Raw genomic sequence first — 26,809 nt, forward strand, 5'->3', positions numbered from 1 at the left:
ACTAATAGATACTCAGAGAGAAAAGTCTAATTTTTTACTTCTCACTTTTAATGAACCTGTACAAATCTGTATTAAATTTAGGAAATCTGTATAAAATCTGTACTTTGATTTAAATCAGTATGCGAACGCAAAAATCTACAGATAAATATGTATAAATGGCATCTCTGGCTCTGCATTTTGTTTTAAGAAGGGCTAATGCCTAAATAGTAACAATTACTTTTTTGTTTTTATTTTAAATTCACCAAATTTACTATACAATAAAATTTTAAATTCAAAGCGAAAGGTAACGGAAACGACCGAAAATTTTTTAAACGTTGAAATGATTTCAAGCTGGTTCTAAAAATATCGTGTGTTGTCTCATAGTTGGCATTAGGCCGTTTTTTAATAAGAATTCTGACATTTTGAACCTGAGAGTGTAATAGTGAAATATTTTGTTTTGATTGCTGTCGCCATTGCTAATTTATAGGATGAATAAAGGATCAACGATAGGATGGATAAAAATCCATTGAGATGAAATATGGAGCCCTTACCCTATTTTTACGAAACCTTCCAAATCAATTGTCTTTCATGTGTTAAATTTAAGGATTTTGCGGGATTATTTATAGAAGGTACGTAAATCTCTATTTCGCAATAATTCCTGCATTATAAAATCCATATAGACACTGACACTAAATGTGTGCATTGCTAATCAAATGTGTTAGTGAAAGTTAGCTAAGATTGATATAATTTTTCTCCAGCATTCTAAGAAGAATGAACTGATTTGTTTATTTTGCAAACCATATGGAAGATTTGATTATTAAAATCATGAAAAGAAGCACAGGAATTTGTTTTGTTTTGCAAAGTGTCTTGCTCCTTAATACGAACTGAACACCAGGCGGTAAGAGTAATAATTGTTTAGCTCTTCTTTCAACTTAATTGCTTATTTCATTTAGAAGTTACTATAAGACACATTTTTTTTCAACTGACCTGTGCCAACCATACTTTAGGATTAGGAAATTCAAATAACAACAAACTGAGAGCGATAATTTCAAGCTGTAAAGGGTAACTGCTCCCTTAATCATCGCAGCTCCAACATTAATCTTACGCCGGAAAATTCCTAGAGCAACTTCAACATCAATAAGTGAGATCTTTAATAAAGTGTGATTTTTGAAGAGGTATAGAATTTGATTTTCCAAAAAAAAATTAAAAAATTTTAAAAAATGAGCCCTAAGAAGTAGTCTAAAGGCGGCAATAAATCACATGATCTAGGCGGCCAATTGACGGACCCAAAACGTGAGATAAACAGTTCACCGAAGGCGGCTCTCAATTTGGTCATTGTTCCGCGTGTCGTGTGGGATGTGGCACCGTCTTGTTGAAACCACACAATTCATCCATTTTGGGCAAAAAAACGGTAGCCCTCGCCATTCACAGTAACATTTCTCCCTTCGAAGTACGGCCCGATGATTCCATCGGCCCATGTTCCACACCAAACAGTGACTTTTTTGGGATGCATTGGTATTGCTCTTGCAATGCTTTTGACTGGTCTTCACTTCAGATGCGGTAATTTTTACAACCCATAATTAAATTATAGACCAAAATGAACAAGTTTCACAATGACACATGACACGATTAACGCGTGATCTGGTCAAAACAGTGTTGCCAAAAAGATACCAACAAAAAATCACCCTTCAAAACTGAAGTTGGAACTAACGTATCCCCAGCAGGCCGTTTTAGATTTATGTATTTCCGTGATTCCCAAAGTAGGGATGCTCGTTTTAGTGGGCAGTAAACTCAAAACTGTCAACAGATGGGCCATGAGCCTCAAATAGTGTGCTTTGCTACTTTAAAAAAACTGAACAAATTTATTTATGACAAGGAAAACTTTACCATATATCATTGCTAAATACACAGAAAAAAATTGTTTTCTATATAGGGGTGCAAATTAGAAACTCAAGGAAAAATACACGTAGAAATGTGGTCAGGTTTTGAACAGTTACAGATAAGTTAATTTTGTATCAATTATTAATATTATGTCACCATTTGATTGGAAATATTTCTACGTTATGATTTGATTGTTCATAGCCATGTATTTTTAATTGTGTTTCATTTAAATGTTGATTAATAGCTAGCGGTGTCCTATTTTGTCTGCAAAAAATCTCCGGCATACCGGATTTCCCTGCCATAGTCGACGGTTTTGAAGGAGTAAGCGATATATCAAAGGGAAAGCATCGCTCTGATTGGTCAATCGATGCAAAAGCGAAGCTGTTGGTAGCACGCGAAGCTAAAAATATAAGCAAAATTATAGCTAACGTTTCAGTCCTACGTGTAGCATGCTAGAGGTAGGTTGTTGCTACTCAGCAAGGCAAAAATTGCCATTAAACGATTTGTGTGATTTTGTGTCATGCAAGATTGGATGAAATCCCATGATATGTCGTTTCGCCTGAGAAATTTACAACTACTCCAGGGTAAATTTTGAGTGCATGATTAATTTCTCATTTATATAAGATGAACTCGATTGATAATAAGAAATAGTTTATCGCTTCAACCGAAATCGTAGAATGGTAGTAATGGTAGAGAATCGCTATAAAAATAACTGCTTGCATACAAAACTTGAACACAAGCTTGGCGAAGAGAAGCTTGAATATCGATATCCGTATCGCAAGTATGTACAAACATATAATTGCATACATTTGGGCTATTGATGTAATTTCGTCGGCTACAAAACAAATCACGACAAATAGAGTCTATATTCTGGGTTCGCGTGTTCGGTGTTAGTTCCTAATAAAGATCAATCTAAGCAGACTCTCGTGCATTTGCGGATTCAAAAGTGTGACGATTAATTGAACATGTCGATCATTAGGAATTCTGGTTGTCTTGTTCCACATAAATGGCTCGAACAACCCCATGGGGCTGATCCTTGTAGTTTTTTCTCAAAATCCGACTTTCGATTCTCTTCTAATCTGAACTCGCTGGCTGTCAGTTTTGAGAACTTTGTGAGCGAATAGTATGAATTTTCGCGATGCCCAAGCAAAATTTTGACGGCCATTTTCACAATCAAGAAGCAAATAGCAAAATCAAACAGTAGTATTGTGTCTTGATGAATGCGAACCTAGCGCATTCAACAAATTGGTCGTCTAATTTCAATAAATTGATAATCACAAAAACTGTTGAATTTTGGTTGCTACTTTTTGAAACTTAAACACAATAAAAGATACCGAAAGTGTACATGTCCTCCGTATCTCTTCTAACGACAGACTAAAGTTGGCGATCTCGAGGAATACCCGTGCTCATTTCAAATTTCCTTCAAAGGTCTTCATTTCGAGATTTGAAGATATTTTGAATTTTTATTTCCTTATTTGGATCCGTTTACAATTTCGGAAAAAGCCAGTTTCATAACTACAAGTGGCTAAAAACGTGCGCGTCTTCAACTTTGCGTTCTTCCCGAGAAACAAACATTCCCCTGATTATCGACGGATTTAAGTCTGTTCCGATTGGTAATAAGAAAACTGTTAATACGAAATATAATAAGACATCGTTAAGAGGAAAAAATATGAAATATCTCACGAGCATCCTGTTTACTAAACATTAAAAACTCGCGGTTGGGTTTTGCTGCAGACAGACCCTGTTAGCTTGGAGCGAAATCAATCTTCAGTTCAGCAACGCCATCGCACGGCATCACATTCAACATGTCATGTCAATTGTATGGATGCGCAGTGCTGCTATTTTGGCACACATGAATGTGACATTTCTCTCCTCTACTTCTATGAACGAGATTCGATGCGTACTCGCCTGAGGGTGCCCATGTTCGCAAAAAAAAGGATGTTGCCAATGATTTGTTCGGGAAATGCGAAGGTCACTTGAACAATTTGTAGTTTCGCAAATCGGCATTAAGCAAGAAATAACACCATCAGCACTTTTCCTGCAATATCACTCAAAAGAACTGTTTCGACCAATTACTTTACTATAAGTTGCTTGATATACATTGAAATTAGACTTTTTTGAGAGCAATTCTTAGCCACCTCGTTCTCGTACTCGCAGTGATGCCAAGTCTTCGATCCCACAGTGCTACAACTACATCAGAAAAAAAACAGGGTACATTGCCCACTTGAACACTGAAATCGAGACCATCTCCGAATTTATTTTGGAAGAATTTTTTTTTTCATTTTGCCACTGTTTGAAAAATTCTTATTTTCCACTAAATAATGAATGTCTAGCGATGTCTAGCTTTCCCTTCAATCAATCTGATTCAATATCATTGTTCTTTCTCAAGCAAATAATTTTCTTATTTGTTAGTCGTCAGACTCGAACTTAGAATTGCTAAAATGATTCAGAAAATTCTGAGATCTTCGTGTGATTAAATGAACAAAATAAACATTGAGAACATAATAAAGTGTAATTCTAAATATAATTAAAATGGAAAGATCGACGGTTGAAATTCTATTACTCGAAATATTTCCTAAACAGCTCCAGCCCAGCCTTATTGATCTCTGTCCCGGGAGCCTCCTTACTGAGTCGTTCGTACCAATTGGCCACATTCGAATATTTGCTCAGATCGACCTTTGCGGCCTCGTAAGACGACACGGTACTCAAAACGCTGAGATCGGCGATCGTCAAGGAATCACCCGCTACGTATTGCGATTCCGCCAGGAATTTATTCAAAATTTCGAGTCCCTCCAACATTCTGTTTTCGGCATCCGGAGTCTGGTTGCCCATTTCCAACGGGAAAAAATATTCTCCAAAGCGTTGGTGTAGAGTTCCGTAATCGAAGTACAACCGCTGGTTGACCATGGCCCGTTGCTTCGGATCCTTCGGATACAGTGAATCATTCTTGCCGTACTTCTCGACCAGATAACCCATGATGGCACGAGATTCGCACAACGAAAGCCCGTTGTCCACCAGGGTGGGAATGCAGTGCTGTGGATTGATCTTAACAAACTCGGGCTTTATATGTTCCCCTGCCACCAAATTAAGAAGCTTCAGGTTCAACTTCACTCCAACGGCCGCAGCCGTCATGAGAACGGCTCGACTCGATATCGATTCTGGCCGATAGTAGAGATCCATTTTCAGTTCTAAACGACTATTTGGTCAAATATCAAAACAAACTTTCCGGAATAAACATACTGTCACAATTTTGGCATATTAACAACAGCCTACTAATCTCACATCACGTTCTAAATTTCGGAATTATTTTACCAGCTTATGTAGAGTTGAGAAGTATTTTTATTTTCTACTAGCTGACCCGTCGAATTTCGTCTCGCCCGTTTTTTTTTTTTTGAATTTATGTTCTCGGACAGTAGAATTGTCAAACGTCCTATGCTGATAATGTAACTCAGAACTAAAATAATGATCCATCGTTTTACTGATTACTTGGCTGCAATAAATTCATAAAAAAAAATTGTTAATATGTTAAAAGCTTTTGTTACGCAAAAATTAAGCGAATGCACCGATCGCCATATCATTTTGTGAGTCAGTGCATCGAAAAGCGATTGTAAATCTCTCTCAAACTAATGGTTTCGACTAATGGGATAAAAAGTGAAGCAAAAATAACTAAGATGACTACTTTAAATTGATTCCACAAATTTACAAAAGCTGCCCGCGCGACTTGTAGTTCGTCACTTTTCGCTAGTCTGGTGATATTATTTAATCGTGTTTGATGAATGTTCGTAGCGTGACAATCACAGGAACAATTTTCGATTAACAATTCAGCGATAAAACTTTTTTGTAAATTTATAAACAATTCTGGTTTTCAGTTATTGAAGACTACCTTATAGATATAATACGAACTGTTTAGTGAATCATTCTGGTCAGTCAGTAATTATTTAGTAAATTTCTGACATATCAGAGACTCGGACGATTCGCATCGCTAAGTTCGACTCCTCTGGTAGAAGGTAAAAGCTTAGATGCGAGAAACCTTCTTCTTACTTAAATGAACCTTGTTACGTCGAATTTTTCCGCACTTTATCTTCAAATCCTTACTCTTCCTTGAGTACTATGGCTCTACATTTTGCATATTCTTTCTTCGCTCACAATCTCTAGTTAGTTTGATATTGTTAAAAACCCGAATGATAAAATGAGTAATTCTTGGATAGTTCAAGTAACCATTCTTTTAAATATTATGTCCATTAACTTTTACATGAACACTCCATTCGTTCAATAGTTTTATCAATAGTCATCTAATTAGTCAACACCACATCATTTTGTTTAGTACCCCACTTACAATTAACGAATGGTGGAGTTCGGTACTGAGAATCTATATCAGAAAGTTTTATATGAAAATAATGTGTAATTGTTCGCCAGTTAAGCACGTGGCTCGGAATAACGAATCACATGAATCAAATATGCATGTGAAAACTTCACACAAAACAACTCGTTGTGCGCCAAAAGATTCTTTCAACAATCTAGTATTCTTTTCTTCGACGGCCAAACACTTATGCAACTCGTTATGCGTCAAACACCTTTCGATGATCTAGCAAGCATAGACGACTTTTTCAACGGAAAATTCCATTGTCCATACAAAATAACTTTATTGGTTTTTCCCACTTTTCCGGTAAGTTTTCCTAATTTTTTTGATGTACGAACCCGGTGGGGGTAAAAACTGATCAAACAAAAAAAAAAGCACCTCAATCCGTCCATCCGTTCTTACGTGATGCGATTACAAAGAATGATCTCTGCATTTTTATATATATAGACTAGCTGACCCGTCGAACTTCGTCTCGCCCAAAAATTATTTGTTCGAATTTATGTTTTCGGAGAGCAGAACAGTCAAACGACTAAGTGGTTAACGTTTCTCTCCAATATTTTGCTGAATAATTAACCTACAATCAATCGAATTCGACACACATTCGCTTTAGCCCAAAAATGTGAAAATGTGGAGAACTTCTGTTAAGTAAGATAAGAGCAAATGAACAGCCTAACCGACTCTCATCCTTTGATTCAATGCACTGACCGGAGATCCCTCTCTAATGGCTTCAACATAATGGATATAAAGTGCCACGTTTTCCGTTCCAGATGTGACTCTTACTTCCGGAAATCGATAAAAAAGCTCACTAACCATAATGTTGTATTGATAAACTTAGCACAATGTTGAAGAATTTCTAGAAATGTTCATTCGGTAGAGTAGGATATATTTACAATTTGTATTTAGCCCAAGTAACCAAAAGTTCGCAAAAAAGATTAGTCTTAAACAGCATACAAAGCATTCTGAACAGTCCGTTTTTAAGGAATTACTCACACTTGAATGTTCACCCGACGCAACAGTACAAACTTTGAAGCAGTTCCTTGTACAGCTTTTAAGCAGCGAGAAAGTTTTCTCAGATTTTTTTCAATATTTTCATTGATTCATTCAAAATTTTTCTGAAATGTTAAACTCGAGCCCGCGATTTCATTTCATGTTCATTTGACTCCATTGAATACAATTCATAAACTTGTAAATGATATCAGAAGTTTTACTCCTGCCTACAGCGGTTTTCTAGAACAGTCATTCCGTCATTGAGTCATATGGTAAAAAATAATTTTAATACCCAATTAAGCACGTGGCTCGAAATGATGAATAACTCGTAGCGCGCCAAACGATTTTTTCCACGATCTAGTATTCTTTTCTTCGACGGTCAAACACTTATGCAACTCGTTGCGCGCCAAACATCAATCGTAGATCTAGCAAGCATTGGTGACTTTTTCAACGGAAAATTCCATTGTCCATACAAAACAATTTATGGATTTTTCCCACTTTTCCGGTAAGTTTTCCTAATTTGATGTACGAACCCGGTGGGGGTAAGAACTGATCAAACAAAAAAAAATCATCTCAATCCGTCCAACCGTTCTTACGTGATGCGATTACAAAGAATGATCTCTGCATTTTTATATGTATAGATTTATCACTGAAGCAGGGAAAATAGAGAATATCTTCAAGAATCGTTTGGATAATGATGATAATAAAAATGATAATAATTCAGCAAAATTCTCCTCATTCTTTAAAATTCTATGCTATTCGATGGCTTTTCTCGAGAAACGTTCACATCACCATGCAGGACAAAACATTTTGTAAAGCTAGACAGCAGTCTGTTCCAATTAATCTTCGATAATTTGTTAGAATCCCTCTTCCGTTTGTTTAGGCTGCTACTTTCGGAATTCTGCCAAATCCGACGACGCTATTTGACGCGAAATTCATCCAAAAGTTCTTGGAAATCAGCTTGGCAATGGATGAGAAATCGGTATGAGTTTCATTTGGAAGTTTAGGATAATTTCTTACGGTACTTCCGGAAGTCTAGTCGAAGTAAATTTGTTCAGTAAATGACGTTTTACAATTAAGAAAAGGCTAATAATCGTTCTCTTCCCTTTTAACACTAAAAGCTTTTTGTTTCGGTACCTCACAGTCCCATCCAAAAGATATGACTGTTTACCCACTACACCCAAACCTCCATTTACGTAATAATCGGTACTTCGTAAATCGAATTATGACGTAAAAAATTTTTACGTTATTGGGAATTTTCAAGAGTAAAAAATGTTTTCCCTATGTATGTACATTATTGGGTATGTATAATATAATGGATAACCTAAGTCGTTCTAAGTCGCATCAATTTCCAAGATGGCGACTTCCGGTTCATCGATATTCGTTACAAACCATCAGAATATGAGTATTTTCGGAACGGGTTTGATAAGTACATGTTGGAAAACGATGTTCGAGGTGGTTCTAAACTCCAAGATGGTTTATTGATACACCGAAACCTCCATTTACGAACTAAACGAGGGTTCGTAAATGGAGGTAGTTCGTAAAAAAAGTTTACGTTATTTGGGATTTGATTCGTAAAAAAAATTTACGTTATTTGGAATTTACTTCGTAAAAAACGTTTTGTGTAATGAATGTGGAAACCCCCAATCACATGGCCATTTTCGGAACGGATGTGATAAGTGGGTGCAAGAAAATGATGTTTGGGGTCGGTTCAAAATCCAAGATGGCGACTTCCGGTTTATCGATATTCCTAAAATCCCTTAAAATGTGGGTATTTTCGGAACGGGATTGATGAGTAGATGATGGAAAACGATGTTTGAAGTAGTTCGGAAATTCAAGATGGCGACTTCCGGTTTGTCAATATTCCTTCAAAACCCTTACAATGTGGGTGTTTTCGTTTTCCGACATCTACTCATCGAACCCGTTCCGGAAATACCCATATTGTAGTAATTTCCATGGAATATAAATTAGCCGGAAACGATTTTCATTGTATGCAAAAATTTTTTTTACGAAGTAGGCTCGTAAAAAAAGTTTGCGTTATTTGGGATTTTGTTCGTAAAGAGAGTTACGTAAAAAAGTTTACGTAAACGGAGGTTTGGGTGTACTACTAATTATTTGCTATGGGAGTTCGGAAATCGTTATTAATTGATATGAACTTTAGAATCTGCGCTCTCGCTTCCGACACATTAGTATTAATAACTGCGCAACGAGAATTAGACACATCAGTAAGATTACTTTGCTTTTATTTGAGCGTCCCTATGGAAACGAAATCCTGGGTACGGGCTTGGCCATACTAAAATCAAATGGAATTGAAAAAATCATACGCGTAAATTGAGGTTCCAGTGTCGTAGCAGTCTCCACAGTGCCCGACGTTTCGACTACCGGTAAAGTCTGAAAATTGTATGGCTTCCATGATTATGCTTAAATGTATCGTCTGATGTATGTCTACTGCATCGCCGCAAAGCTTCGTGTCGTGTTCGCAACTAATCGGACCTATTTTTTTATTTTTGTTTCTCTTGCAGACCTCCCCCCAGAAGCACGTCCGTCTATCGCCCCGCCCGTCGGCTTCCTATCCGTACCCATCGCCAAACTACTCAAACCAAATAGCTCAACAACATCACTACCAACAGCAGCAGCAGCAACAGCAACATCTCAGCCAAATTCAGCTCTCGCCGGGTGGTACCAATTACCACCACCAGTCGGCGATTGCCCTGTCGGCGGGTGCCGGTGGTCAGGTGCAATCGCTCAACGGTTCCGGAACGTTCGTAGCACCCGGCTCCAGTCCCGGTGCGGCCAGTAATCGGTCTCCCCTGTCGCCAAACCGTCGGACACGGGGCGAAAACAAGAAGTGCCGCAAAGTGTACGGCATGGATCACAAGGAACAGTGGTGCACCCAGTGCAAATGGAAGAAGGCCTGCAGCCGTTTCGGGGACTGATCCAAGTCGCGCAAGCATCCGCCGGCACCAGCAACAACAACAACAGCAGCAGCAGCAGCGACATCACAGCAGGCGGCATCTGCTGTTACAGCAGTTCCCCTAGCGGTTGCTAGTTCAAACCATCACCGTCACCACCACCACAATCACCACCACAACCACCATCATCACCACCACAACAATAGCAGCCAGCAGCAATCAGTCTGATGTGACAGCATCGGTGGGCGTTAGTGTAAGTGTAGGTGATCCGCAGTGTGAACGTCGTGTGGGTGTTCGTGAGGAGAGACAGAGAGAGAGAGCAAGAGCGCGCGTGCATTGTACATATAACCGTGATATATTTTAGCGAGATAACACTATGTGGGATTACCGACAAGGAAACAATTGAAGAAAAAAAACAGAAAATAAGTAAAACAGTGGAAATCAATTCGTAAAGAGATAGTTTGTAGGTTCTATTGAGTGTAATAATGTTCGTTATTTATATTCTCAGCAATCGTGTGTAAAATCGCAGCCGATACCAATTGTACAGATAAAGGTTAAGAACAGAGCATGACAGAGGGAAAGCCACAAGCAACCTAAAGCCAGAGAATGAGAGCAAACATAGTGGTTCAAATGGAATGGCAATTATTTTTATACTGCTACAAATCTAAGCGAAACAACAACAACAAAAAAAAACAATAGCGTGTGACTCTAAACAACACTATTTTGCACATTGTTACAGTCTATCTTTTTGATTTGTTTTCAAACACTGAAAAATTAGACTTGCTCACTATGCAAACTAATTCGAATCACCAAATGCTAACAAACAAACAAAGTTCAAGCTTCAAGTTAAACTATGTGATTTAAACTGTTGACCATTTTTTTATTCAAGGAAAAAAACGTACTACAAAACAAAAATCCTAAGCATCGCTGTTGTTTAAGCTACTCTTTTTTGTTGATTTTAACGTATAGAAATGGACTAAATGTTGTTCTCTAATAATCGAATCGTTTTTAAATATACCTACATCCAAGCAAGCAAACAACAACTACTACTACAATACAAAAAAAAATAAAGGCAACCTGCCAACCGTGGAAAGACATATTCGCATAAACCGGCAAAGTGACAGTGTTTTTTGCAACAACTTTGGAACACAAAAATCAAACCGAAAACGATGGGAAAGACCTTGTCCTCTGTCCCGATGGCACCGTGTGAGTCGTTCGCCGTGAGCTACTACGGCACATAACCATAAAAAACAAAAACAAACAAACCGGACAATGGAACGCAAGAACGGATACAATTGGCTTTTGAATGATTGTCTATCTCTTTATCGAATTACTCTAAAGTTTAAATGAAATATTGCAAAAGAAAAAATTGAAAACAAAAAAAAACAACCGTAATTAAATGCAACAAGACTTTTAAAGGCTGATTTAGTTTTTAACGAAACAAAAAAAAAGATAACGAAGTAAAATACACGCGAAACCATTCGTGGGTTACATTGTTGTAACAATTCCAAAACAAACAACAACAAAAAGCGACCGTACTGACACACACACACTCGTCATATCAGCTAGCTCATAGCTACCAAAAAAACAGCAACAGTAGCAACATCAGCAGTTGTTTTACATTCTTCACGTCAAATCGAAGAACGAAACGAATGCAGTTCCGAACCCCATCCGAGGAGGCTCTGGCTGTCAAAAACAAACATTTAGCAACAACAACAACGCGAACGCGAACAAATATTGTGGTTGGAATTTCCGGCTTCGCTCGCATCAGCAGTAGGCCGAGAGACTGTTGTTTCCATCTGTTTTTTTTTTTCTTTGTTGCTTGACTGGCAGCACGGCTTCGTAGCCGATTAGGTTCACGTTTTGCGGCACGGAAATTCCGAAACAGAAAACAGAATTCCACCAAATGAAGTCACGCGGGAGAACAACACCTCCTCCACCAACTCACATGCACACATGCACGGTGTGATGCGGTAAAAAAAAAACAAGCGAATAAAACCACTGCCAATAATATTAAAACCGACAAAAAAAGAGGAAATTTAAGCCGTTAATAATACCATAATCTATGTCGACTCCGCTGTACGAGGCATATGTATGTGTAAAAACTTACTATTTGACGTGTTTTCCAAAATGCAATGAAACCATGAGGGAGAGAAATCAGTAAACAACAGTCGTTTAAGTGACTAAAATTAAGAGAAAAAATATCCCCCAAAATAATAAGTCTAATTTACGTAATTTTAAGCGAATACTGAAACAAAACTGTAACTCAAAGAGAACTAAGAGGTTGTTTTCGGAAGGAAAAGAGCACATGCTGAGCAAAATGAAAACAGCAGACGAAAATGTAAAAAATAAACTAGAAGAGCAACAACAACAACAGGTCCAATTGTGATATTCCGCAGAGAAGCAAAAACAAACCCCCTAGCCTTTTTTTCACTTGTGTTCTTATATTTTAAGTGAATAATTTTTACTTTACCATTTATTACGGACCACTGTTGTTTTATTTTTGACTGATACGGATTTTCGAAAGTTGTCGAACACACTCGAAACCATCAATCACGGACAATTGGACGCAGAGTGTTCACTCTGACGGATACCGGACGGTCTTCTGTCTCCTCAGGAAGACGACGACGACTGTATCCGAATGGAGCCAAAGATGGAGCTAGTAGTATTAACCCACCTGCCAGTGTTGCCAGACATTTATGCTTTTTTTTAAAAAAAAACGCTAACAGGAGATTTTTCGACTGGTGAGGGGACTTTCTCGGCACGGGTTTTCCTCACAACCTTGAAAAGACTGCAGTTTTATTTACGATTTGGGGAACTTCTAATGGAAAAAGAAATAAACGAACGGATTGAACTATTTCTAAGCATATTTATTCGTAAGCCTAAGTGTGCGAAAACGTTCTCGCTTAGCGCTACGCGCATTCCGCGATCAGTTGCCAGAGATTTTTGAGACTTGGCCAATTTTAGATATTAAATCGAACCTCAACCTCCCAGCGTCCCTTTGTCTGTGACGAAAGAATCGGCGAACGTGCTGCCGTTTTTATTTACGCACGGCCAGTGCGGTGCAATAACCCGAACCCGTTCGGGGCAAAACAGGGCATCAAGTGCTTCCAAACTCGGTGCAATGACCAGAAAAAAAGCGCTTCCTTGCGATTTCTGTCCACGTGGTCTTAATGTTATGCCTCACGTGACAACTACAATCATGTCATCAAATTTCCCACGCAATCATTTTCAATCCGGAGCAGGAAGCGCACTGTGATATGTTTTTTTCTCTCTGTTTGTTGATTATTTAATCGTTTAACAGTTGATACGATTTCCCGGAACAATCTTTGGTTCGAAAACCGTGTAGCACGGAACTACGCAATGACAGACCCAGAACGAAGACAACAAAAAAAAAACAAACAAAAACAAATGATCTCCTTACCAACCGAAGTAAAACCGAAGCTTGTGTTAATTTTCACGGCCTGCTGAGTGTCGTGTCTAGTTCGACCTTCGAACGAACAAACAAAAAACCTTCGCTGCTGCTTGGCCTGAACGTGGCCAGAACTGTTTCTCGTCGCTGTGCAAGTGACATTTGAATAATAAAGAGGGCAATAAATTTCATCAAAAAAAAAAGTTAGAAACAACCTAAATTTTAAAAATTGAATTACGTAAACTAACAACAACAACAAAAAACTGTCCCTTGTAACTAAAACCAAAATTGACTGAGCTAATATTTTATCAAAATTGAGATAATCACGGAAAAGAAAACTGTTAAATTAAAAAAAAAGGAAAAGTGATGACACCAACTCATCAAAAGCAAAAACTATCATATTACGGAAGCAATGATCGATATTGGCATATACTAACTCGCATGAGCAAGCAAATAATGAATGAATTCACACTCACAAAAATGGTGACAATCGTGAGAGCAACCAACAAAAGCAAATGCATCGCAATTTGAAAAAGCGCAAACAAAAAAAAAACAAACAAACAAAAAAATCGATCGGTTTTTGTTTTGTTATACTTGACCTACAGTTTCGGGTAATGTCGAGTAGAAAAAATTAAAACAATACTTTCTAGGAATAGGTTTTGCCAACAAAATTCGGATTAAACAAAACTAAACTAAAAAAAAAACAAACCGCACGAACATTGACAGTGCAAATCCCGACGAAAAAAAAAACAAAAGCTCCGCGTAACGAGAAAAACACGAAATTAACACGAAAAGAAAATACTACAAAATAAAAGACTAAATTTTTTGCCTCTTTATATGTACAAACGTAATTAAACTTGTATTTGGGTGAACTTTGTGGGTAGACAGTCAACTTTACGTATCGTAAACTTTTGCAAGTTTTTTGCATCCTTAGGCATCATGGCGAAACAGTGGCGAGTATCCTCCCTTCACGACTAAACCGATCAAAAGGGGGAAGGAGAGGCGCAAGGAAAAAAACTAAAGTATCGTGGATCGTGTAATTAAGCTGTAAGTGTTTGTTTTTCCTGTTTTTTTATATATAGAGAAAGAAAAAATACGCTAAGGAATGTTGGACAACCAGGCGAACAAAAAAAAAAAAAAAAAAACAAAACAAAAACTATGCTCTTCTTCTTCTTGTTACGCTTTCGAGGAAAATAAAACAAAACATATGCTTTTACGCAACCAGCCATTGTGAGCAACCAACAATGCGATAGTGTAAGTGACAGCTTGTGTCAGATTGAAACAACAATAATAACAACAAACGTAAACGCGTGGTGCGGTAACAGATCTAAACACGAACAGGAACGATCAACTCACACAAACACACCAACTGCAGCAGATACAGCCGAAAAACAGTTCGATTCAATCGAAAGTATCCCTCCAGTCAGATAAAAGTTATAAAATATCCAAGCCTGCTACTGTTACTATTATACACTACTACACTCCAATTTACATAATAGGGTAAACGTTTGACATTCATTGTGGCGGCGGGTTTACCGACGGGGAGATTTGCGAGAAAAGGAAATGTTTAAGCACATGCACGGTCCGGTTCGGCTAAGCCCGAAGAACGATGACAGCGGTGTTGAGTAGAGGAAACTCATCATGGTGACTTCTGTCAAACGATTCCCGATTTAAAGGGTAATCGGTAAATGTTTAGCTTCAGTAGTATGATGGTCTGAAACGGAGGAAGTTTCCCCCATTTTTGCTATTTTGAGTGAAATATTTTAGACAGAGACTTAACGATTATGAAACACTGTTGTTGGATTTCTTACTGGGGCGATTAGATTTCCTCCCAAAACGATAGGAAAGCTATCGATATTTTTATGCTGCTATTCTGCCTGATTTTTTTGCTGCAATTCTGTCAGAAACTCGGTAAGAGTCTGAAAATAAAGGAACAACAGTTTTCAGCGGAAAATCTCGCCTAGCGATTATTTACGGTTTTAATACAGCCTGATTCTTACCATACATTTTCAATGCTTCTGGTTTGACATGCAAGTCTTCATCTCTAAAAATACCCATTTTTAACTCTCATCTACCTAGTCTCAAGGCTCGTTCCTATTTTTTTGTATGTACATGAAGGATTGACGAATATCAAATGAAATCGAACAGAAAAAATGAAGAAACAGAGAGAATGGCGCAATTTCGACAGCAGCAGAATTCAGTCAGACTTCTAGCGACTGCCAGAATTTTCCACAAGGAAGAAGACTTCTTCTTCACTTCTCGGTGGCGTCACCTCACTTGAGATGACACCGATTGAAGGGCACAGCAACTTATGCTATATTGCCAGTTAATTTTCGTGTATAGTCCAATGGACTTTCTTTCACTGGACTACAAGTGAAAAATCTCGCTGTGTGACAACGTGAAGTCGCCAAAATACGAATGGAAATCTTCAAATTTTCACCGCACTGATTGAAAAATCCAATCAGCGTGGTCACCACGAGATAGCGTTATGGTAATTGTTTTGACATATCCCATGTATTTAGAAAAATTTTTGACGAATTTTTCCATTTACTTGAGTTCGGACGAATGCAGATGGCAAAACCTTACAAATATGGGCAAGAAAAATGATTATTCACGTGTTGTCATCGAACATATGATTTAAAATTGTCCTATTCACTTTAAAATCTTGGATGAAATTTGAAATTTTCAGTTCACATACAGATTTGATTTAGATGATAAAACATGTGAAAATAGACGAATGAAACAACTTTTGATCATAATTTATCAATTAATCTCAAAATCGAACCATAAAAACAAAGAATTTCTTAGATATGAAAACAGTACCCAACCTCACTTCTTACGATTTCTTTTTAAATATAAATCAGACATTCCGCGAAAAGTTACTGAAACATTAATGATCGATTTTTTTACCAAATTTTCACACCTTTTTGTATGTAAGTATTCGATTCAAAAGAAAAAAAAATAAAAACCCGTCATTTTTTTCGAATCTTCAAGCAAAATCTGAAAATTATCACCATTGCTTAGTGCTTGGCGTGAGCAGCGCCGCGATCGCAGAAGAGTTGACTGGATTCTTCAATACGAGACAACGTGTTCACTCGTTGAGGGTTTCACCTGAAGTCAAACGAGGAGACGAATTGACACGAAATTAAACGTCCCGCTTCCTTACGCCTGGCAGATTTCCCCCGAGATGCCTGGCAACGTCTGCCAGAAGGTTTTGCAGGAATGCTGGCAGAATTCCGGCAAGGGTCTGGCAACAATGTAACAACCGTTTCCGGCAGAGAGTTTCGGTATTGTTTCTGCCGGGTTTTTTTATTTCTTCATTGATATGCAAAGCTTCTTCTCTCAATGTATCAGTATTTTCATTTCATTTACCTGGTCTCAAGACTCGCTTTAATTTTTGGATGTACATGTTGGATTAACGAATATCAAAGGAAGTCGAACAGAAGTGAAAAGGAAGAGCAATCTTGCAAGACGTAAAGCAGCCCTTACACGTGACAATATTATTGTCAATCCAAAGTATTGTCAATACCGTCAATCCAATTGACCTGGTAGCTAGAGTCCGCATTTTTCGAGAAAATCAAGCGTTTAGAGCTTCAAATATTGCAAATGAACATTGAAATATTGAGAGATAAGTTCATTGCACATATTTAACAGTTTCATCTCTGGAGAGAAAGTATTGTCGGATTGATAAGCAGTTTTGATTTTTTGACAATATTTTCGTCAATCCGATGAAGTTTCCACTACACGATCAAAAGTATTGTCAATACTCCTTGTATTGACAATAATATTGTCTCGTGTAAGGGTCACTTAACGTAGCGAGAGAATGACGCCTGCAAAATTTTGACAGCTGCCGCAATCTTGCTAGGCATCTGCAGGCTGCTAGAATGTCTCACAAGCAGTCTGGACTTAATCATAGTTGGACCGATGCGGCTCTATAATTTTCACTGGGATAAATGCAGACCCCGGCCCACATCATTAGTTTGGAATGAACTCCGAATCAAATCTGAATGTGCGAAAAATTTCCATTCAGAATTCCATGAATCCGAATCATTGCTGGCTCCAGTGCAATAGCCGATTCCTAATGAATTTAACCTCCAGCCGATTGGTTCGGAAATCTGTCCGAATTGACTGATAAAAAGCGAACTGAATTATCACTTCGCTTTCTTCTTCTCAGATTTTTCACCCTTTCGGTTTGGTTTTGGTTCGATCGAAAAATCAATACGTCGTTATTCAGAATAAGGGTGATTATTCCGGATCGCAGCTGAAGTGTAATGAAACAGATCCGATTTTCAGATACAACACATTCATAAATGAGCGAAAACTCAATGTCACTCAGGAACGAGAAGTCGAGTACGCACTCATTACCCTCTATGTTCGTCTTTGAGACAAAGTGAGCCAGTGCAACAATCGATTCCGAATCAAAATTTCGTTGCTAACCGATCGAATCGAAAAATCTGTTGGGATTAAGTGGGAAAAGCGGATTAAATTGACGTCAAGTTTGCTTCTTATTCTCTAAGTTTTGCACCTATGCGTCCTGATTTCAATGTTTTTCAATTCATTAGAACTAATCGCGGACAAATCGTTGCATTTGGCCGACAAGTCAGCATGAATTTGCTTCCCTGTTAAACCGACTGGAATTTGATTCGGAATTCAGTATGATTTCTGTTTTGGAATCCATTTGAAAAATTGAACCGAATTCCAAATAAACTTCCAAACTCTTTAACTGGGTAGTCTAGCATCGTTCATTTATCAAGCTGAAAATTTTGATGAAATGACGTAGATCACTTGACTTTTACACTAGGACATCCAAAACGATAGCGAAAAATTTAACGTTGATGTCAAATAGGCATTCTGACAGCTCATTTACTATCACAAATGCTAAGCTGCCATTTTTATATGGATTTGTTTTCATCTCCTCAAACAGTTTTTAGTACGTCATTTTTATTTTAAGCAGATTTTCAAATTAGATATCAATTATCTTCTGCATAACATAAGTGCTGTCACAAAGCATTGTGATAGGAAATTATGTAAAATAAAACAGCAAAGGCAAAGAAATGCATCGAACCGATTGAAAACAGTCTGCCAACCCGCATACGCATGGCTGCCATATGGCTGACTAAACGCTGCCAGCGGGAAAAATATGGCTGGCAGACATTCTGGTGACCGACTGCCTCACCGCTGCCAGATATACAACTCAAACGATACAACCGTATCCACCAGGATTTTTCCACATTGAAATCTTTGACATTTTCAGAAGATGAAAACGCTCGGCTAACTAAGATACAGGCGGCTTTGTTTTGTCAAATTGGATTTGACAACCGTCACTGAATCAATTTTGGTAGCCGTCTGGTGGCCATGGCTGCCCAGGTAGCCAAAACACTATGCGGGAAGTTTCCCTGGTAAGATTCAATAGGCAAATTTACCGCTGGCAACGGTTGCTTTGATGTTGCCGTAAATATGTCAGAATATCGGCAGAAGTACCAAGCGGACAGATTCAATCGTCTGGAAGGAAATTATTCTGCCCATACCATTTTAAATTGTTTAAAGGAAAATACAAAATCATTGAATATTTATCGACACAATCCTACATAAACTGATTTGACAGCTTCCGGAATGTGATTTGAATCATCACCAACATCATCATATGACTGGGCGATTGTTTTGACCAAGAAGAAACCATTCCAACAACCTTAACCTGTCTCATTCGTAAGTGACCGACACCAGAACAAGAGAGACGAAGCATTCTCGTTTCTCATTGAAACAAAGAGAGAGTAACAGTTCGGCTGAAAAGTTCGTATCGTTTAATAGAAACACACATTTTTTGCCAAAATTCGTTTTTATTATTCAACATAATTGCCATCAGAGGCGAGACAGCGATTATAGCGATCTTCCAACTTTTCGATACCATTTTTGTAGTACGATTTGTCCTTTGCCTCAAAATAGGCCTCAGTTTCAGCGATTACCTCTTCATTGCTTCTAAATTTTTTACCAGCGAGCATTCTCTTGAGGTCTGAGAACAAGAAAAAGTCACTGGGGGCCAAATCTGGAGAATACGGTGGATGAGGGAGCGTTTCGAAGCCCAATTCGTTCAATTTCAGCATGGTTTTCATCGACTTGTGACACGGTGCATTGTCTTGATGAAACAAAACTTTTTTCTTTTTCAAATGAGGCCGTTTTTTTGAAATTTTGTCCTTCAAACGCTCTAATAACGCTATATAATAGTCACTGTTGATGGTTTTTCCCTTTTCAAGGTAGTCGATGAAAATTATACCATGCGAATCCCAAAATACAGACGCCATACCCTTACCGGCCGATTGTTGAGTCTTTCCACGCTTTGGGTTCGGTTCATCGCGTGCAGTCCACTCAGCTGACTGTCGATTGGACTCCGGAGTGAAGTGATGGAGCCATGTTTCGTCCATTGTTATATATCGACGAAAAAAATTGGTTTTATTTCGATATAACAGCTCCAAACACTGCTCAGAATCATCAATTCGTTGTTGTTTTTGATCGATTGTGAGCTCACGCGGCATCCATTTTGCACAAAGCATTCTCATATCCAAATATTCGTGAATAATATGTCCAACACGTTCCTTTGATATCTTTAGGGTGTCAGCTATCTCGAACAACTTCACTTTACGGTCATTGAAAATCATTTTGTGGATTTTTTTCACGTTTTCATCGGTAACAGCCTCTTTTGGACGTCCACTGCGTTCATCGTCTTCGGTGCTCATATGACCAGTACGAAATTTTGCAAACCACTTGCGAATTGTTGCTTCGCTCGGTGCAGAGTCTGGGTAACACTCATCAAGCCTTTTTTTGGCTTTTTTGATATCGGCGGCACTTTTTTTCATCAAAAAGTAGTGTTTCATAAACACACGAAATTCTTTTTTTTCCATTTTTTTCACAATAACAAAAGTAGCTTCACTCAAAATGCAATATCTCACAAACTAATAATCAGACAGCTGTCAAATTTATACACGTATCTTTTGAAGGTTGGTACTAACTGAAAATGGTATGGATTTAATTCTAGTGGAGCCCTCTCATAGAAACGATACGAACTTTTCAGCCGATCTGTTATAATTGCCAACGTCACTCTTTCCTCTGTGACAAGACGAAACCAAACTAACGTCTTCAGGGAGCATCAGGAGAATTTCAATTCTCATTCTTTCGTCGATGTATTGAAAATCTGTGACGCTTGGCTATAAAAAGGTGGCTAAAATATGACAAATCGAAGTAATTACATCCCAGAACCTACTACAAATTCGAGCACCAACAGGTAAAAGTTATTGTGCGACCTTTTTCTGTCATTTCCGATTCTGACAGCTTCGGTTGAATATCGACACTGCATACTAATGGATTTTCACTGAAAACTGCAAATGACTGAAAGGACAAATGAAAGAAAAAAACGAAATTTTGACACTACTGTCCCGCTTATGTCATTGACTGGATATGGATTTCGTTCTCATGGTTTGCAAGCGAAGCTGAGAGTGACAGTAATTTATTGTCATTTTCGTCTGTCTTGAATTACTTTTATTTGCTACTTGAAAATTACTTTTATTTGCTCTGATTTTGACAGCGCAAATTTGGCTAGCAGCCACGGACTCTATCCGGATGTATGTCGACTGTCACTACTGTCTTTGGTTCATTACAAATCAACAATTTCTATTTCTTTTTGAATAATACCAACTTACTGTATTTTATTTGCTGTGAAGTCTAAGGTTAGACAGTGGTAATTTTCATTGAATACCCTAGCGCTGTTGATTTTGCAAATCAGTGTCATACAAGTTTTCAATGGCAAACAGAGTTGATAAATTATGAGCTTTTAACATAATTTTATGACGATAATTCTTCTACCAGAATTCGACTTAAAATCGGAGAAGTGAAAGACAGTTTTGCTAGTTTTCTATGAATAATTTTGTCTTGTTTGTATACGCATATGTAATTTTAGTCTGTAAACTCCTTAAATAAACTCGGGTTAGTTTCTTCTTACACTGAGCTAAATTTTCTTTTTCACATTATATGATATTCTAATGATTTTGCACTATTAGCATTTCCAATAATAGTTACAAGATGTGTTCAACATCATGTCAAATATATGAGATAATCTTATGAAACATAAAACTCTTCTTAACGTTATTTTTAAGGATTTCCATATAACGAATGAAATTTCCAGTCTGAGTCAAATTTATTGGCGCGTCTTATAACCATTACTAGATATCCGCACAACATACATTGGAACAATCTATGAAGCGCATATTATATTCACTTCGAATTTATTTAGATAGGTTCATATATACCATATGACTAGTTTTAAAAATTTATATATATATATATATATATATATATATATATATGTATATATATATATATATATATATATATATATATATATATATATATATATATATAACTTTCAATTGAGCTCATACGAATAGCAGATAATCGCCAACTACTACTTTTCTTTGAGGATTCAAGCTTTACTAGTATTCCGTTCGGTAAGGGAGCACCTCATGATATTTGCGAAAGAGAAGTGAGATCCCGAGACTGAAAAGAAAAATGAATCTTACTAGACAGATAGAGTAATGAAATGTACCGGATATATATTTCATGGTCCGTTAACGCATATCCTTGAACGAAGTTGGATGAGCTGTCTTGTCAGCGATTTTAAATTACATTGAGATGCGGAACTTCCTGAAAAAAAAGGTCTGGAGCAGTTGATGAATATCGGAGACACAACTATTTCTTCAGCTTCAAGCAGTACGATTCACGACTTCCATCGGATTTCCATGTAAATTATATGGGATATTTTTATAACTTTCATTATGATAACGTCCATTTAGATTTGACGTACACATTAAATAAAGATTATAAGTTTCCATATAATTTCTATGAATTATATTCTGCATATGATTCATATGACAAATCTAATGAATATAAATAAGATTTTCATTTCAGTGTAGGGCAGGGTCAGTCATTTAACTTTCTTGATGGCCAAGATGAAAAGTATCTTGTTTCGTATGACATTTTGCATTACGAACCGAATCGATATTTTTATTGGACCACGGGATCTTTCGGAAATCTATAAAAGTTGATCTTTGAAAACATAGAATTTTAGTTTCAAAATAATCATATTCACTTTGTTTGTGCATTGATTCTCGTTGATTCGATTGAAAATCGGAACTGCACAGTATGCGATTTTCACTAGAAACCGAAAATGATTGAAAGGGCAAACGATAGAAAGAACATAATTTTGAAACTACTATTTTGTCGTTGACTGGACGTGAATCTCGTTCTCAAAAATGTGCAAGCGGGCTGTGCTGAGAGTGACATCTATTTTTCATATATTTTCGTCTGTTTTTAGTCATTGAAAATCATCATTTTAGCTCTGGCCATTAGCATCAAACTCGAGTACTTATCTATGTCAATTTCAATCAACCATTCAATTCATTTGCTGCTAGGTAGAGTTCAGTATGAATTCCGAACCAAACCGAACGAACACCAGAATTCCACCGGCAACCGATTGGTTTGAAAATCTTTCAAAATAGAGTGAGAAAAAGTAAACTGAAGAGTCATTTCGTGCTGATGTTTAGTTAAATTGGAAAGGAAATTTTTGTTTTATAAAATATTTAAATTTAAATCTGGAAATTTTTCGGATTATTAGAGAGTTAACAGTTAAGGACCAGATCTTTTTTGAATATTAACAAAATCTGTTGAAACTTACTGGAACACAACGAAAATGCCTAGCTTGGTTTATCAGTTGTTATCAATTGTCTGGTCCTGTCCTGGGTTTCTTCCAACTAACTATTTAGATGGCCGTATCAAACTTCAATCTATTATTTAAAAATTTTGTTGAAGATTAGCTATTTTATTCACAATGAACCGGTATTGAAATTCACAAATTGTCTAAAATATTGTCTTTTCTGAATTTTCGCAACAGAACTTCTGCTGTCGAACCTGTGCTTTGCAATTTTCCGTTAACGGTCGCCAAAAAAATAAAACAAATAGTAGCAAGTCATGAGTGTCCGTCGTTTGGACGGCGGATAAAGCCCCGTCGACGGCCTACTGCGTCTGTCAAGTTTCGTACAATCTGCAAGTTTCCCCGCTAAGAAAAAAACAAACCTGGCAGTTCGAAAGCTCGGAATCGGATGTGCATGTTCTTCTACATTTTTCCACTGCTCTAAACTCCAAACCCTGCTCCGATTTGTTGTGGTAGAAGTCCGTAGAAAACCAAATAGTAATTTGTACGAAAACAAGGGGTTCGTTCTTTTTTAATCCCTCCCAAAAAAAACAACAAAAAAAAACTCATCGTCCGAGTTGGACGGCATTCGTCGTTTGGATACTGCTAAGTAAGAAAGCAAGCAAGGAAAGAAACACGAAATCACGCACGGAGGTTACAGAAAAACTGAAAAATAAAAACTAAAATTAAAGTGTTACGTTCTGAGAATAAAAATAAGTGAGCTTGTAACTAGGTTTCCCCTCATCAGATCCCCCCTCTCCCCCCCCCCACGTCCCGTCTATTGACTATTATTAATGTATATCTTTCAAGTAACGGTAAGGAACTGACTGGAAAGTGTGTAAAGAGAGAAAAAACCAGAACGATCAATCCAGCAGGCAGTGTTGGAAGAAAATTTTGAGAAAAATGAAACTATTTCAAGAAAGCAAGAGAGAGAATGAAAGTGAAATGAACAAAGATATAACAAGAGGATAAAGTAACTTATCAAGAAAAATAACACAAGAGCAGTGAAGTAATTTCAGTATTTTTTTCTGGTTACCGATCGAGGGCTATCACGTACCCTCACACATACATACACATGTACACACACACACACTCAAAATCCAGCAAAGATGCTTTTTTTCCTCTAGTAAGTTTTGTTTTCCGACAGTCTAATGCAACTTTAATCAAATAACGCTAATTCTAGGTAAGAGAATTTGATTCACAAAACATTTCTTATTAATACTATCGTTACGAAGTCACTACAGCGTCTTTCTCATTATGATAAGTTAACAAGCAAGCAAAATGAAAAAGAGAAAAAAATAACAAAGCAACGGGGCAAAACACGTGCTGAAAGTACCATTTTTTTTAGGGTTAGGTTTTCGTTGTCGTGAGCTATCAAATGGAAGATCTTGTACTATTTTTTTAAATAATAATAAACAAAAAAAAACTTTATTTATGGGCCATTTATACCTAAGATTATACATTATTAACATTATTTTGAGCGTACGATTAGCTGGGACATTTCGGCACCGAGAAATGCCGATTTAATTTCAGCAGATTTTTATTGTTTCTAACCTTGTAAGTAAGCGAAAAAAACCAATATACTAAGAACTAAATAGAGCAAAATCGAGATCGTGTAAAGAGGCAAGATAAGGTGTACCATTCATATACTATTTGTCCCTAGGAAATAATTATTTTATACACATAGACACACAATCTTAGATTACATATATATTCATATACATTTATTTCTTTTTGTTAACATTATTTTTATTTATTTATTTTTAGAGCGTCAGAAAGCTTAACTGTAAAGAAAAGAGATCTAGCATAATTTTACACCCCCTTTCACAAAAGATAAATGAAACAAAAGTACACACATATACAAACACACACTCTAACATCTGTAAACAAAAAAAAAGATAACAAACACATCACTCCGATGACAGTTGTACATATAGGCAAAGAAAAAATAAAACAAATCGCGAAACTAACAGAAATATGTAAAAATAACACACACGCAGACAGAAAAAAAAAACAAATCAAAGGTATGTAGAACATAGCAACCGTAGAGATTTTGTTTTCGTTGTTCTTGGCTACCACCGACCTAACTCCCCATGTTCCCCATGTTTCACGTCCACAACCCCGTTTCCACCAATATCCTCCATCGCAGCAGGGGCAGGTCCCCGCTGGATGGTTGGAGGATCACCAACCGACCGACCGACCGACGAAATGACCCTTAGATTTCACCTTTTTTTTTTAGAATGACGCGAACGAATTCGACCCAACAGAAGAGCGAGCGGAGACTGTGCCAATGTGGCCAATGGCGGCACGTTTCACGACGACTAGGGAGTATCAAAATTTAGGACAATTTACCCCCCATTTGGCCGTCAAATTATCAAAACACTCCCTTCGTTCGTTGGTCGCCGTTGGCTGCGCCGCTCGGTTTGGAATTCGCTCGATAGAAAACAGGTCGGAATCCGGTAAGGTGTAAAAATCTACGCAAATGAGATATCTGTCAGATAGCATAAAGACAACCAACCAAAATGGAAAAAGATTCAATCGAAGCAAAAGTAAAAAATAAAATAAACAAAAAATTCTCTTATATAGCTGTTAGGAAAACCGTAGCGTTTAGTTGTCCCTTAAATCCAATGCAATTGATTGGTTCGTTTGTTCACTTTTCTTCTTTTTTTTTGGGTTGGATGTACATATCTATGGGCTTTACTACCGTTTTTATCATTTTTGGTTAAATTGTTTCGTAACTTGTTTTTCTTTTATATTCTTGACTAAAATTTACTAAAATAAATTTAAATACAAAAAAAATACCACTCAAAAAATCATGTGTAGTATGACAAAATAGACAAACAAAACCATACAGATGAAGATAATGCAGATGAAGATGATGTATCCTTCAGATCCACACATAAAACACAGAGAGAGAGCGAATGTTACAGAAAGTAAATCTACTGAAAGTGTTAAGATGAACCGGGAAGCTGGGTAGCCACTGGGCACCCCGGATATAATTGTAACGAGATGAGTAAAAGATGTAGACAAAATAAAAACACATAGAGATGATCGACGATGTGGTGAACACTTGAAAGATGGTTATGTTCGACTTGAGGACATACAGTTTTTTTAGTTCTAAGTAATACAATATTATACATATTATGAATATATACACGGTATTAGATAAAGCAAAACCGCACGTTTTTTTCTTCGTAGTCGCCGAAACATATCTGAACGCATTCGACAGTTCCCGCATAATTAGTGCGACATGACCAGTCCACTGTAATCTACTCAGGGCTTCGTCAATATTAATACTCAAACTTGAGAATGTGATTGCTTTGTCGTTCAACCTTGGATTCTACCTCTTCGATTATAGATGTCATATTGTTTATTTTGTCGTGAATACGACTTACTTTACTATGGGGTGCCTTTTCAAAATTTACCCTCTGAGAGAGTGATAAGTTTTTGATCGTGAATATCTCTTATTGTATCTAACGAATCAACATAATTTTTGCGACATGCCATCGGAAATATAATCACAATTTTATGATAAAAATTTC

At 37.2% G+C, this 26,809-nt stretch overlaps 2 protein-coding genes across 2 annotated transcripts in view; one reads left to right on the forward strand and one right to left on the reverse strand.

Moving 5' to 3' along the window:
- LOC131428108 (zinc finger protein 395) overlaps positions 1–26,443 on the forward strand; it is a 262,424-nt gene extending 235,981 nt beyond the window's left edge. The window contains exon 7 of the mRNA XM_058591776.1: positions 9,730–26,443. Within this exon, the coding sequence (XP_058447759.1) occupies positions 9,730–10,143 (414 nt within the window). The 3' untranslated portion in view covers positions 10,144–26,443. The remainder of the gene's footprint in view (positions 1–9,729) is intronic.
- On the reverse strand, positions 4,420–5,163 carry LOC131428109 (glutathione S-transferase 1-like). The gene has a single exon (XM_058591778.1). The coding sequence runs from the start codon at positions 5,038–5,040 to the stop codon at positions 4,420–4,422; it is 621 nt and encodes a 206-aa protein (XP_058447761.1). The 5' UTR covers positions 5,041–5,163.
- Positions 26,444–26,809: the final 366 nt, after the last annotated feature.

Source organism: Malaya genurostris, chromosome 2 (genome assembly GCF_030247185.1).
Source record: "Malaya genurostris strain Urasoe2022 chromosome 2, Malgen_1.1, whole genome shotgun sequence".
Lineage (NCBI taxonomy): Eukaryota > Metazoa > Arthropoda > Insecta > Diptera > Culicidae > Malaya > Malaya genurostris.

Coding starts and splice junctions, on each gene's coding strand:
- LOC131428109 (XM_058591778.1), bottom strand. CDS start 5,040: ATGGATCTCTACTATCGGCCAGAATCGATATCGAGTCGAGCCGTTCTC.